This window comes from Gigantopelta aegis, chromosome 7 (assembly GCF_016097555.1).
Source record: "Gigantopelta aegis isolate Gae_Host chromosome 7, Gae_host_genome, whole genome shotgun sequence".
In the NCBI taxonomy this organism is placed as follows: Eukaryota; Metazoa; Mollusca; class Gastropoda; order Neomphalida; family Peltospiridae; genus Gigantopelta; species Gigantopelta aegis.
Genome location: NC_054705.1, coordinates 13,720,576 through 13,733,344, shown reverse-complemented (window position 1 = coordinate 13,733,344; position 12,769 = coordinate 13,720,576). Strand labels below are relative to the sequence as shown.

The window sequence follows — 12,769 nt, the reverse complement described above, 5'->3', positions numbered from 1 at the left end:
CCATTGTAAGATGTCTCTGGTTGGATACAGGCATTGGTGACATATATTGACATACATCTCCCCCACCCATGGCTGAAGATGTGGATTCGCCCTCGTTTTCGATTCATTGTTCGGCTAATATAATTGTGTACATATTTTTGTAATGCCTACAGATTGTATGTTTCTCTCGTAAATAAAGTAGTGTATATAGAATAAATATGTATTTTGTTGTTATTGTATCCAACCATGGTTCAAGTACGCTGTCACTGGAGGGAGAGAGAGAGAGAGAGAGAGAGAGAGAGAGAGAGAGAGAGAGAGAGAGAGAGAGAGAGAGAGAGAGAGAGAGAGAGAGAGAGGGGGGGGAGGAAAAGAGAGGGGGGGGGGAAAAGAGAGAGAAGGGGAGGGAAAGAGAGGGGGAGGGAAATAGAGAGAGGGAGGAGAAAAGAGAGAAGAGAGAGAGGGGGGGGAAAATTAGTTTCAGCCATATAGGCTATTACCAATCCAGGCAGTAAGATTTTCATATTCACGCTCCCACAGACAGGACAGTACATACCAGGGACTTTGATGTTCCACGGTGTACTGCTTGGGATGGAGGAAACATTTATTCCGTAAAGGACGATCGATCCTGCGACCCAACTCACCCCAATGGAGTGTTCCATCGATTGAGCTACATCCCGCCAATCACACTTACGTCCATGTGTTGTCAAAGTTAACATATGTTTTTTTCGAACAACACCACAAGTGCACATTAATTTACAAAACTGTTACATGTATTCATTTTCGAGATAAAAAAAAAACAGAGTTTGTTTTGTTTAATGACACCATTAGAGCACATTGATTTATTAATCATCGGCTATTGGATGTCAAACATTTAGTAATTTTGACAGTCATAGAGGAAGCCTGCTACATTGTTCCATTATTAGCAAGATATCTTTTATATGCACCATCCCAGGCAGGATAGCACATACCACGGCCTTTGATATACAAGTCATGGCGAACTGGCTGGAACGAGAAGTAACCCAATGGGCCCACTGACGGGAATCGATCCCAAACTGACCGCGCATCAAGCGAGCGCTGTATCACTGGGCTACGTCCCGCCCCAGTGTGATGATACTATATTTAGCAACACAAATATCGATATTTGTCGATGTGGGCAGGCCCTGTAATAATACTATATTTAGCAACACAAATATCGACATTTGTCGATGTGGGCAGGCCCTGTAATGATACTATATTTAGCAACACAAATATCGCCATTTGGCGCTGTGGACAGGCCCTATAATGATACTATATTTAGTAATGCAAAGCTCGACATTTGCCGATGTGGACAGACCCTGTAATGATACTATATTTAGCAACAAATATCGACATTTGTCGATGTGGGCAGGCCCTGTAATGATACTATATGTAGTAATGCAAACATCGACATTTGCCGATGTGGACAGACCCTGTAATGATACTATATTTAGTAACACAAATATCGACATTTGGTGCTGTTGACAGACCCTGTAATGATACTATATGTAGTAATGCAAACATCGACATTTGCCGATGTGGACAGACCCTGTAATGATACTATATTTAGCAACACAAATATCGACATTTGGTGCTGTGGACAGGCCCTGCAATGATACTATATTTAGCAACGCAAACATCGACAGGTGGTGCTATGGACAGGCCCCGCAATGCTACTAATGGAAACATAGAGGAGTTTCCTCTCTGAGACCAAATGTTTACCATCCAATAGCCGATGATTAATAAATCAATGTGCTCTAGTGGTGTCGTTAAACAAAACAAACAAACAAACCATTAGTAGCAAGAGATCTTTTATATGCACTATCTCACAGACAGGTTAGCGCATACCACGACCTTTGTTTATGCCGGAAAGAAATTTTTGGGTATGGCGCTATGGAATTGAATGCAACCACAGTCAACAGTATGGGTTAAATTTAGGGTTAGGATAAAGAAAATCATGCATTATTGATAAGAGTAATTAATTTTGTCAAAAAGGTTCACTAAAAAAAAGAGACAAAAATCTACAAAACAAATGGGTATGGCGCCATACCCGTTTTACCCTCTGGCAGAAACTCTGCAGTCTGGTGCACTGGATGGAATGGGAAATAATGGTCCCACCGACAGGGATTCATCCCAAACCAAGTAATTTGATGTTTGCCTCTACACGTTAAATATGCTCATAGACGTCAAATCGCGATACTGATCACATATTTTTTTTAATTTAAGCTGAAATTTAGAAGAATGTACGTATGGAAACTTTGGCGCCCATGACCATATTGAAACATCATCGTATTGTTGACGTCATCGTTATGTTTCCGTCAACGTCCGTAATATATGAAAACGATCGAAGTGTTGTTCGAAGTTCTATTTTTGCATTTTAAAGTTTCAGTGACAAACGGAATTCAAAGACAAATGCACATGTGCCAATATTTTTGTTTTACATATTACCTGCGACAGGATCATTAAATAGGCTATAGCATAGGCCTATAGGCTATATATTTCGCCATGTTGTCAATAACAGGCACGTCCACGAATTTTAGAGCTAGACATAAACAGACTGTAAATTCGATCCCTTGTTTGTACAAACACTGATATTCGCCGGAGTTGCTAGGGGAGTCCAGGGGCTTGCCCCCCGAAACATTTTTAAATCTAGAATGCAGGAGATGCATTTTCCTGCATTCTGGGAAGTAAATTTGAAATGTTTCTTCATACAGTTCACATCGTCTTGACTATTTTTATTTTTTTACACATCCACGGACGGACCTCGGCAGACTTGGGGCGGGGTGCGTACGGACCCTTCGCACCCCCAGCCCGTCGTCCACCCCTACCCTCATCAGCCCCTCACCCCCACCCCCCCACCCCACCCCACCCCACCCCACCCCCACCCCTCTACGTACGGGCCTGTTACAGATACAGACTCAGACGTCAAAACACACCAGACTTTGCCATACTTGCCAGATCCAGACCCCGATACGGCTTAGGTGTGTTTTGGGCTTTAGTCGTTTTTGTTACAATGGAAACAAACTCAAGATAATTCGTTTGTAATTAATTATCTTTAAATGTCTATGTTTGGTTCAGATAATACAAATATTAAAGGGGCATTCATGAGTTTACTGCATTGTAAGATGTGTCCGACTAATAAAATATTTTAATGTATATTTTGTTGTTTAGAATATTAGTGTCTGTATATTCAATGTGTTTATGGTCGTTTTAATATTTGTAAGAAGGCCAAACTGGATTTTGTCTTCCAATAATTTCGTACGTACGAAAACAAAATAAAACATTAGGAAACAAAATGAAATTTAACCTAGTACAAATATTAGAACGATCAGAAATACGTTTAATATACATCCACTGATATTTTACGAGGACATATATTTGATATATAATTACAATCGTTAAAAAGTCTTTGTTAGTCGATAACATCTTAAAAATTGCAGCAAACTCAGGAATGTCGCTTTAATACAACTAGCTGATCAATTCTCATTCACAAATCATAGTATTTTGGATATATCAGTTATAGACACTCTTCAATGCAGTCGGTCTGGGATCGATGCCCGTCGGTGGGCCCATTGGGCTATTTCTCGTTCCAACTAGTGCACCACGACTAGTACATCAAAGGCCGTGGTATGTACTACCATGTCTGTGGAATGGTGCATATAGAAGATCCCTTGCTGCTAATCGAAAAAGAGTAGTCCATGAAGTGCCGACAGCGGGTTTCCCCTCTCAATATCTGTGTGGTCCTTAACCATATGTCTGACGCCATATAACCGTAAATGCAATGTGCTGAGTGCGTCGTTAAATAAACCATTTCTTTCTTTCTTTAATACAAATATTAAACTAACAAAGCAATTATTATTCACAAATCATAGTAGGCCTATTTTGGATATATCTGTTATAGACACTGTTCAATGCAGTTTCAAGGGATCGATTGGTTGCCTGGTGGCCTTGCAGGTGGTATTAAAGAAGGATTTCACGAAGCTAAAATCTATGATCGATTTTTAATCACCTCTAGCTGCTTTACTTAGAGAATTGCGTTCGGAAATAACTTTTAACCCAATTACTTTACATCATGTGTAATAAGTAGGAACATATTGTAAGCAGAAATCTGTATTGAATTGTAATTGAAAAAAATGACTTGGATCGGAGACATATTTCAATGGCTATAAATTAATAATAATCACTGGGATAGACGGGTGGGTTGGTACGTATGCGGGATGACATAGTACAACAGCCAACCCCACCAAAATTATATCTCATTTTTCCGTTACACCTTTCATATTTGCCTATCCTCCCACAACACAGGTAAAAGACAGTTTAGGTGGCCCCCAATATAAAATCTTGGCTATGCCAGTGATATAACCCCTTTAAATGAAACGTTTGTTTATATAAAGTTAGAAATACTAAACAATAATATAAATAGGTTTTTGGGGTAATATTGATAAAGCACAAATATCGATAAATGTTAATCTTACACAGTATTTCCCTGGTAAAACTGCGTATCTACCCCTCCAAAACTTTTAAACGCATCCAGAATTGCTCACAATAACGGAAGAAAGGGAATGTTTTAGTTAACGACGCACTCAACACATTTTATTTACGGTTATATGGCGTCGGACAAATGGTTAAGGACCACACAGATATTGAGAGAGGAAACCCGTTGACGCCACTTCATGGGCTACTCTTTTCGATTAGCAGCAAGGGATCTTTTATAATATGCACCATCCCGATAAACATGATAGCACATACAACGGCCTTTGACATATTAGTCATGGTGCACTGGCTGGAGCGAGAAATAGCTCAATGGACCCACTAACAGGGATCGATCCCAAACCGACCACGCATCAAGCGAACGCTTTACCACTGGGCTACTGTACGTCTCGCGCGCACAATTACAGCGGAGGAAGTTCCCTGTTCAAATGTTATATTTTCAACGATTGTTTTGTTTGGGATTTTTGTGCGTGTTGAACTTAAGCCATATAATATAAAGATCCAAGAACCCACGAGGGTTTTATTATAGGACACTCGTAGAACACAAGGGGGCAGTACATAGCCCAGAGGTAAAGCGCTCGCTCCATGCGCGGTCGGTCTGGGATCGATCCCCGTCGGTGGGGCCCATTGGCTATTTCTCGTCCCAGCCAGTGCACCACGACTGGCAAATCAAAGGCCGTGGTATGTACTACCCTGTCTATAGGATGGTGCATATAAAAGATCCCTTGCTGCTAATCGAAATAGTGTAGGCCATGAAATGGCGACAGCGGGTTTCCTTTCTCAATATCTGTGTAGTACTTAACCATGTCTGTCGCCATATAACCGTAAATAAAATGTGTTGAGTGCGTCGTTAAATACAATATTTCCTTCCTTCCTTCGTAGAACACAATAGGAGGTGCATACCATGTAGGCCTACCCCCTACCCCTCTGGACCCGCCGCTAAGCGAATCCGTCAATAAACCTTTCTTTAATTCTATACCCGCTAAGATACCATACACAAACAAACAGTATTGTCAAAGAGAAAACGGAGAGCGCTTTATCGCCCAAACAAATGTCCATTCAATGAGTAAGAAAGGAAAACGGCTTGGTTTACAAAATAGATCGGTGATCTGTTATTATCTGGCTGTTCATAACACAACACCCGGTAAACAAGACGCGGTGTTTTCCTAGAGTGTTCAGTGTATTTGTACATAAGAAGATTAAAAACTGTAAGTAATTTCATAATCAGATCTTGTTTTAAGAGCGGAAGTATTCGATCAACATTAAGGAGGACAACATATATAGTTATGTGTTTTATAATGTGATTTAAATTCTTTTACACGGACATACGTAAATTCTGCACACAAACGCACACAGCCATATATATACACACACGCACACAGCCATATATATACACACAAGCACACAACCATATATATACACACAAGCACACACACACACTCACACACACACACACACACGAGACAGAGAGAGAGAGAGAGAGAGAGAGAGAGAGAGAGAGAGAGAGAGAGAGAGAGAGAGAGAGAGAGAGAGAGAGAGAGAGAGAGAGAGAGAGAGAGAGAGAGAGAGAGATATGTACATACGCACGTACACACACAAACATACATGTATATACATGGCCGAATGGTTAGTGATGGTCTTGGGACTACGGGACTAAGGTTCGAGTCCCAGCAACGGCATAAGAAACAATTTTTGAGGCCAAACAAAGATTTTTATCCCCTAAGACAGTGCGTTTATATAATTATTTGTATGTAATAGTCAAACCCGACATACATACATTTACATGCATACAATATATAGATATTCATACATCTATACACAGATACATACATAGGCCTACCACACACACACACGCACGCACGCACACTTCTGTTACGTGTATTCGGGGCTTCTAGATTATGGAAGCCCCACTCCCATGGCTAGTGACATTCAATGTTGTGTTAGTAAATAACTACTATTGCCATGCCCGACGGCTAGTGAAATAAATGCTGCATTTAAGTATATTTTGTAAAATGAATATCCTGCCCCCACCCCCATTCCTCGATCTTAGTCTGTTTAAGCTCTAGCTCCCTCTTTAGGTGACAATATTACTATTAGTAAAATTGTATTAACTTAAAGTAAAGTAGGGCTAGTGAATTTTTAATCGTGGCAAGTAAATATTAAACATCACTGATCCCATGGCTAGTGGATTTTATAAATATTCTAGAATCCCTGGTATATTACTAAATACTAGTGGTTACCACTAGATATATCTCAACTGAATGGTTCTTTAACCAATATCCATTTAGATGACGTCACGTAGGAGCACTGAACCGGAAACAGACGAAGAATCGTCTGCGCCTGTGCAGTATGACGACTGGCAGTCTGGGAAGTGGTTAGCCGACTGCAATATGCACATGCTGGTCAACCAGATCGCCTGTGACGTCACATTTAGGTTCGACGAATCATCGGAGGCAATTCCCGCCCACAAGTATGTTCTGATAAGCCGAAGTTGCGTCTTCTACCACATCTTCAGTAACGAAGAGATCACAGACTTCGAGATACACGATGTCGAAATACAAATATTCAAGCTATTTCTAAGGTGAGTAAAAAAAAACCCACCCATGTTTTTGTGTTAAAAGCCTCTATCCTGGCTGTCTTGCATTTTGTGACTATCACGATTCCAACTACACAGATGGTGATATAAGGCTTTGTTGATACTGTAGCCAGTGCGCCACGACTGGTGTGTCAAAAGCCGTGGTATGTGATATCTTGTCTGTTGGATGCTACTAATTATACAATGAGAACATGTAGCTGCTTTTCTCTCTGAGACTATCGGTCGGTCCAGGATCGATCCCTGTCGGTGGACCTATTGGGCTATTTCTCGTTCCAGCCAGTGCTCCACAACTGGTGTAACAAAGGCCGTGGTATGTACTATCCTGTCTGTGGGATGGTGCATATAAAAGATCCCTTGTTGCTAATCGAAAGAGTAGCCAATGAAGTGGCGACAGCGGGTTTCCTCTCTCGATATCTGTGTGGTCCTTAACCATATGTCTGACGCCATATAACCGTAAATAAAATGAGTTGAGTGCGTCGTTACCCTTTGATGTACCAGTCGTGGTGCACTGGCTAGAACGAGAAATAGGCCAATGGGCCCACTGACGGAGATCGATCCCAAACCGACCGTGCATCATGCGAACGCTGTACCATTGGGCTACGTCCCGCCCCCTAATGAATGAATGAATTAATGAATGTTTAACGACACCCCAGCACAAAAAAATACATCGGCTATTGGGTGTCAAACTATGGTAAAGTCAAAACATGAAGTGATGATCAACATCAATATGAGTCAAATAAATGAATGAATGAATGAATGTTTAACGACACCCCAGCACGAAAAATACATCGGCTATTGGGTGTCAAACTATGATAATTCAAATAAATAAAGTGATGATCAACATCAATATAAAAATTCAATGTTTAAACAAAAACAGTGTAAAGAACTGTGCCAAAAATACAAATACAAATATCACAGAATTTTACGGACACCGAATTTTACTCTAAACTTCCATTTGTGCTGTATTGGCCATTCTCAAAGAGAATGTTACACCCCTGCACCACGGTGAGGTTACAGCACACGCAGGGGATGAGTCAAATAAAAACACAGTGTAAAGAACTGTGAAAAAATAGAAATATCACAGATAAATAAAATAAAAATTTAGAATAAAAGTGAGTATCACGTAAAAATTGTAATAAAAGTTCGTTGTCCAGATATATCTTTTCGAGTTTCCTTGAGATGCTTACACTCCACCAAAATGTGGCGCACCGTCAGAAGACACTGACAGTGCTCAAACTGAGGTGGAGGATCTTTCTTCAAGATAAATGAATGGGTCAAGTAAGTATGACCGATGCGAGCACGATACGAGCCAATTGCATCCTTCTTGCACTGCCTATAGAAGGACTGCTACTCTCGCAAGACTGGCTTGAGAGCATGAAGCTTGTTCGCAACCGCACCGTCCCAATCATGTTGCCAAGTTGAAAAGATAAATTGGCTGATACTATGTTTAAAATCAGTATACGGCACACCAACCCCGGCATGAGGCAAATCCAAAGCACACTTGGCAGCAGAATCTGCCTTTTCATTACAAAATACAATATAAAAAGACACACTTTCGTATCACCATATTTCGTAAAACTTGGAGACACGAAAGTGAGTCGAGAATATTTAACAGATACGTTTTCCAATGAAAAGCAGCATCCAATGTCCTGAGATAGCTCTGTTCTGCAGACATAATACTAGTATGTGAGATTAGTTCCTTTCCTCTACAGACCTGTAGGAACGGTATCTGGAATAGGGTGGGGGCACAATCTCTAGTAGAGGGGCCAGAGTCGTCGTGTGTGTGTTGTGGGGGGGGGGGGGGGGGGGGGGGGAACTAGCCAGATTTTAATGTTTAATTATTTTCGTTCTAAAGTGTGTGTCACTGTGTGTGTGTGTGTGCCACCCCGGTCAATCCTCCCCCTCCCCATCGGTTCCTACGGACCTGCTCTAACCCAGTTGTTTATAGGCCTATGTGAGCATAGGTTCATGTGTCCTCTAGCTGTTCTGTGGTGTGTCTGTGTGTGTGTGTGTGTGTGTGTTTTGATGTTATAACATGTTTTTAAGACCTCCAAGCTGCTACCTATATCTATCTATTTATTTGTTTATCCGATTTAAAAAGACTCACGATATACCTATTAATGTTTTCTCTTTCAGATTCCTCTACACGGACATGATCGATTGTACGTTCGACAACGTGTCCAGCCTGCTGCATCTCGCCAAGCGGTACCGAGTGAGCAACCTCCGGAAGCGGTGTCTGCGCTTCCTCCAGGCCAACATAACCCCGGAGACCGTGTGTCCCATCATGGAGAGGGCGCACCGCTTTCAGGAGATCGCACTGCACGAGAGCTGTCTCAATTTCGTCAAGCGGAACGGAGAGGTCGTGCTCAAGTCCAAGGGCATCCAGGAGCTGTGTCACGACTGCTTCAACAAGATCATCATGGCAGACGACCTGAACGCCTCGGAGGAGCGAGTTCTTATGGCCGCGCTCTTCTGGTCCGAGAGCGAATGCAGACGCGAAGAAAGGGAAATTACTCCGGCCGATCAGAGAGAGGTGCTGGGAGAGTCTATAAAGTATATTAGATTCCCGTTGCTTGATAGGAGATTTTTCGTGTTGAACGTCAGTCCCGTTGGAATTCTTAACGACGTGGAGACTAATATAATCCTCGAGTATTACATTTGTCCCGAAAAGGGCGCCGATCCCTTTTCCTCCCGTCCAAGGATTGGTCAGGACCCGCCGGATCCCAACGCTATAAAACGTAAACCGGTTTTACCGGCTATACGCGAAGGATCGTCGTCATCAAAACGCGGAGAGACTCCAAAGGAGACACCGAAAAAGGAAGAACCGAAACCTCTTAAAGTTCTCCACCGCCAGAGATACCCAACCAAAGCGGATCTCCTGAAACATCCAGTCGCGAAAACCGGACCGAAACCGAAACCGCCCAAACAAAACAAGGACGGGAAGGAAGAAGAGGAGGAGGAGGTTGAGAGAGACACTTTGGTCCTCCGGTTTCCCAGCAGGGATGAGTTCTATGGCTGGAAGTGTCCCGGCAACATGGATGACGCCATCGCCTTCAAGTGCAACGAGGTGACAACTCTGACGGGCTTCGTGCTGTTCTCTCCCATAGACCCGGACTCGGGTCATTACGTCGTGCGGGCCATTCTGGTGGACAACAGCGGGAAGGTGGTCCCCACGTCGACGTTCGGCGTGCGAGTGAATGTAGATCCGGAAGACGTCTATTACGAAATACCGTTCCCGACTCCCGTGACGCTGCAACCGTCGGTTCTGTACACGCTGGTGGTGTCGATCAAAGGGTCGGCCACGTATCAGGGGAAGGACGGGTTCCACACGGTACTGGTAGGGGACAGGGTTTTCACTTTTCACGACACGCTAGCCAGCAGAAACGGTACGAACAGGATAGGAGGCCAAATTCCAGGTTTGCTAGTAAGATTGTGAAGGGATTGTGAAAGACGTATGTATCGAAGACATGACTGATAATGGAGAGATGTGATTGTGTGGTGAAGGGAAGGGGGGGGGGGGGTGTCAAGGACGGATCAAAGTGAGCGGACCAGGAGGACACGTCCCCCTAAAACCAAATTACCCCCTTTTTCAACACTTTGTTTACAAATTGTACTGACGTACCCTGAGATTTCAGGAAGTTGTTCCATGTACCTTTGTGACCTGGGTCCCCTCTTAAAATATTTCCTGGGTCCGCCCTTGTGGGACCAGCTTTTTTTCCCCTTGCTTTTTGTTTTCAGCGCTTGAATTCATTCGTGGATACAACCGACTTTATCCTAGATGCACGGAAAACTTACTAGAATCCACTGGCGGATCTAGTCGGAGTCTCGGGAGGTCCGTGTCCCCTTCCCCTCCCCGTTTGAAGTGCCCTGTTTCTAATGACTTAAAATTGACAATCATACTCAATACACAACATTAAATTCCACCAAACACGCGTCTCATAATGTTCAGAGGAACATGCCAGTGGCGGATCCAGAAAATCAAATTTATGGGGGGGGGGGGGAGTATGAGGTGGAATGCTAAGGGAAGTTTGAAGGGGGATCGTAAAAAAAATTAAATTAATATATAATAAAATTATAACTATCGCAAAGTTTAGGGAGCGGGCCCCGCCACCCCCCACCCCCAGATCCGCCTCTACATGCCATCAAACCCACCTACAGATTTCACTCCTTTTGCTAGCTCGAGTAACATCTAGCCCTCCCGTTTGTTTATATGTTGTAGGGGAGAGCTGGAGATGACTGTGTAATAATTCGGCAATCGTCGACGACCAAATTTTAGCCAGCTACTGTGTCTAAAATATATTTTTCCCCCACCCTAACTCTCATACCACAGACCTCTAGTTTGATCATTCTCCGGAGTCCAGTCAAGTCATTAAACTTACATGTTGTTCACGAGTACCTACGTCTCACGAAGAAACCCCCGAGTTACAAGCTTTCTCCTATGTCACGAAAACAGTTTGGCTTCGACTGGCATAGGGAGCGTCGGGTTTCTTCGTGTGGCGTGAAAAACAATATGGTAAAAGGTATTCAGGCCAGCTCATTTTGCGTGAATTTCTCTGTTGGTTTTGTCCGAGTTTGAGGATTTTCTCCAGGACTGGAGGGAATGGGGGGTGGGGGTGGGTTGCCCCCTGCCTCGTACGCTTATGGCCCGCCCCTACAAAATCCTGCATCCGCGTCTGGAATCGTCATTCTTCAAGATAAAACAAACTCGAAAAAAAAAAAAAACCCATAAACAAAATATTTTGATGACAACATAAAAAATCACAAAACAACTTACATTTGGTTTAGGTGGCTTTTCGTGAATGTCAGTAAATTTGTGCGCGTTTGTGAACACTTGCGCTCGTCGGTGTGTGAGGAATGGTTTTATATATATGGAAAATCATGCACGAAATGATATAGGATGAATATTTGTAAGGTTTAATCTGAATGTATATTTATACAATGCGACAGGTTTTTTGTTTGTATTATTCAAAGTTGGCATATTTGTTTACCACATATTTTGTCGCAAGTACACTTGTACACATTAATCGATCTTAAATGCAATCTTTGAATAATTCACTGTTGGAATATCAATATTGTAATGCGTTGCCACTATGTATATAGTAAGCTTACATATAAAATATTCATTGGACATCCATTAAAATAGCAGTCAGTTCTTGGTTACTATGGTGATGCAAGTCAAACTGTGGCATCGCACATTAACCTGTTGGTCTCTCTTACTGGCCTACCGGCCTCGGTGGCGTCGTGGTAGGCCATCGGTCTACAGGCTGGTTGGTACTGGGTTCGGATCCCAGTCGAGGCATGGGATTTTTAATCCAGATACCGACTCCAAACCCTGAGTGAGTGCTCCGCAAGGCTCAATGGGTAGGTGTAAACCACTTGCACTGACCAGCGATCCATAACTAGTTCAACAAAGGCCATGGTTTGTGCTATCCTGCCTGTCGGAAGCGCAAATAAAAGATCCCTTGCTGCTAATCGGAAGAGTAGCCCATATAGTGGCGACAGCGTGTTTCCTCTCAAAATCTGTGTGGTCCTTAACCATATGTCTGACGCCATATAACCGTAAATAAAATGTGTTGAGTGCGTCGTTAAATAAAACATTCCTTTCTTTTTTTCTCTTACTGGCCTTTGCAAAGAGACTGGATTTTTTTTTTCTTAAAAAATTATAATAATTTAATTTTTTGTGCACAT

General features: G+C 42.6%; 1 protein-coding gene across 1 annotated transcript; it reads left to right on the top strand.

Moving 5' to 3' along the window:
• The first annotated feature begins 6,819 nt into the window (after positions 1–6,819).
• Positions 6,820–12,348, top strand: LOC121377548 (BTB/POZ domain-containing protein 6-like). The gene is made up of 2 exons (XM_041505591.1): positions 6,820–7,066; positions 9,218–12,348. The coding sequence occupies exons 1-2, from the start codon at positions 6,876–6,878 to the stop codon at positions 10,515–10,517; spliced, it is 1,491 nt and encodes a 496-aa protein (XP_041361525.1). The 5' UTR covers positions 6,820–6,875; the 3' UTR covers positions 10,518–12,348.
• Positions 12,349–12,769: the final 421 nt, after the last annotated feature.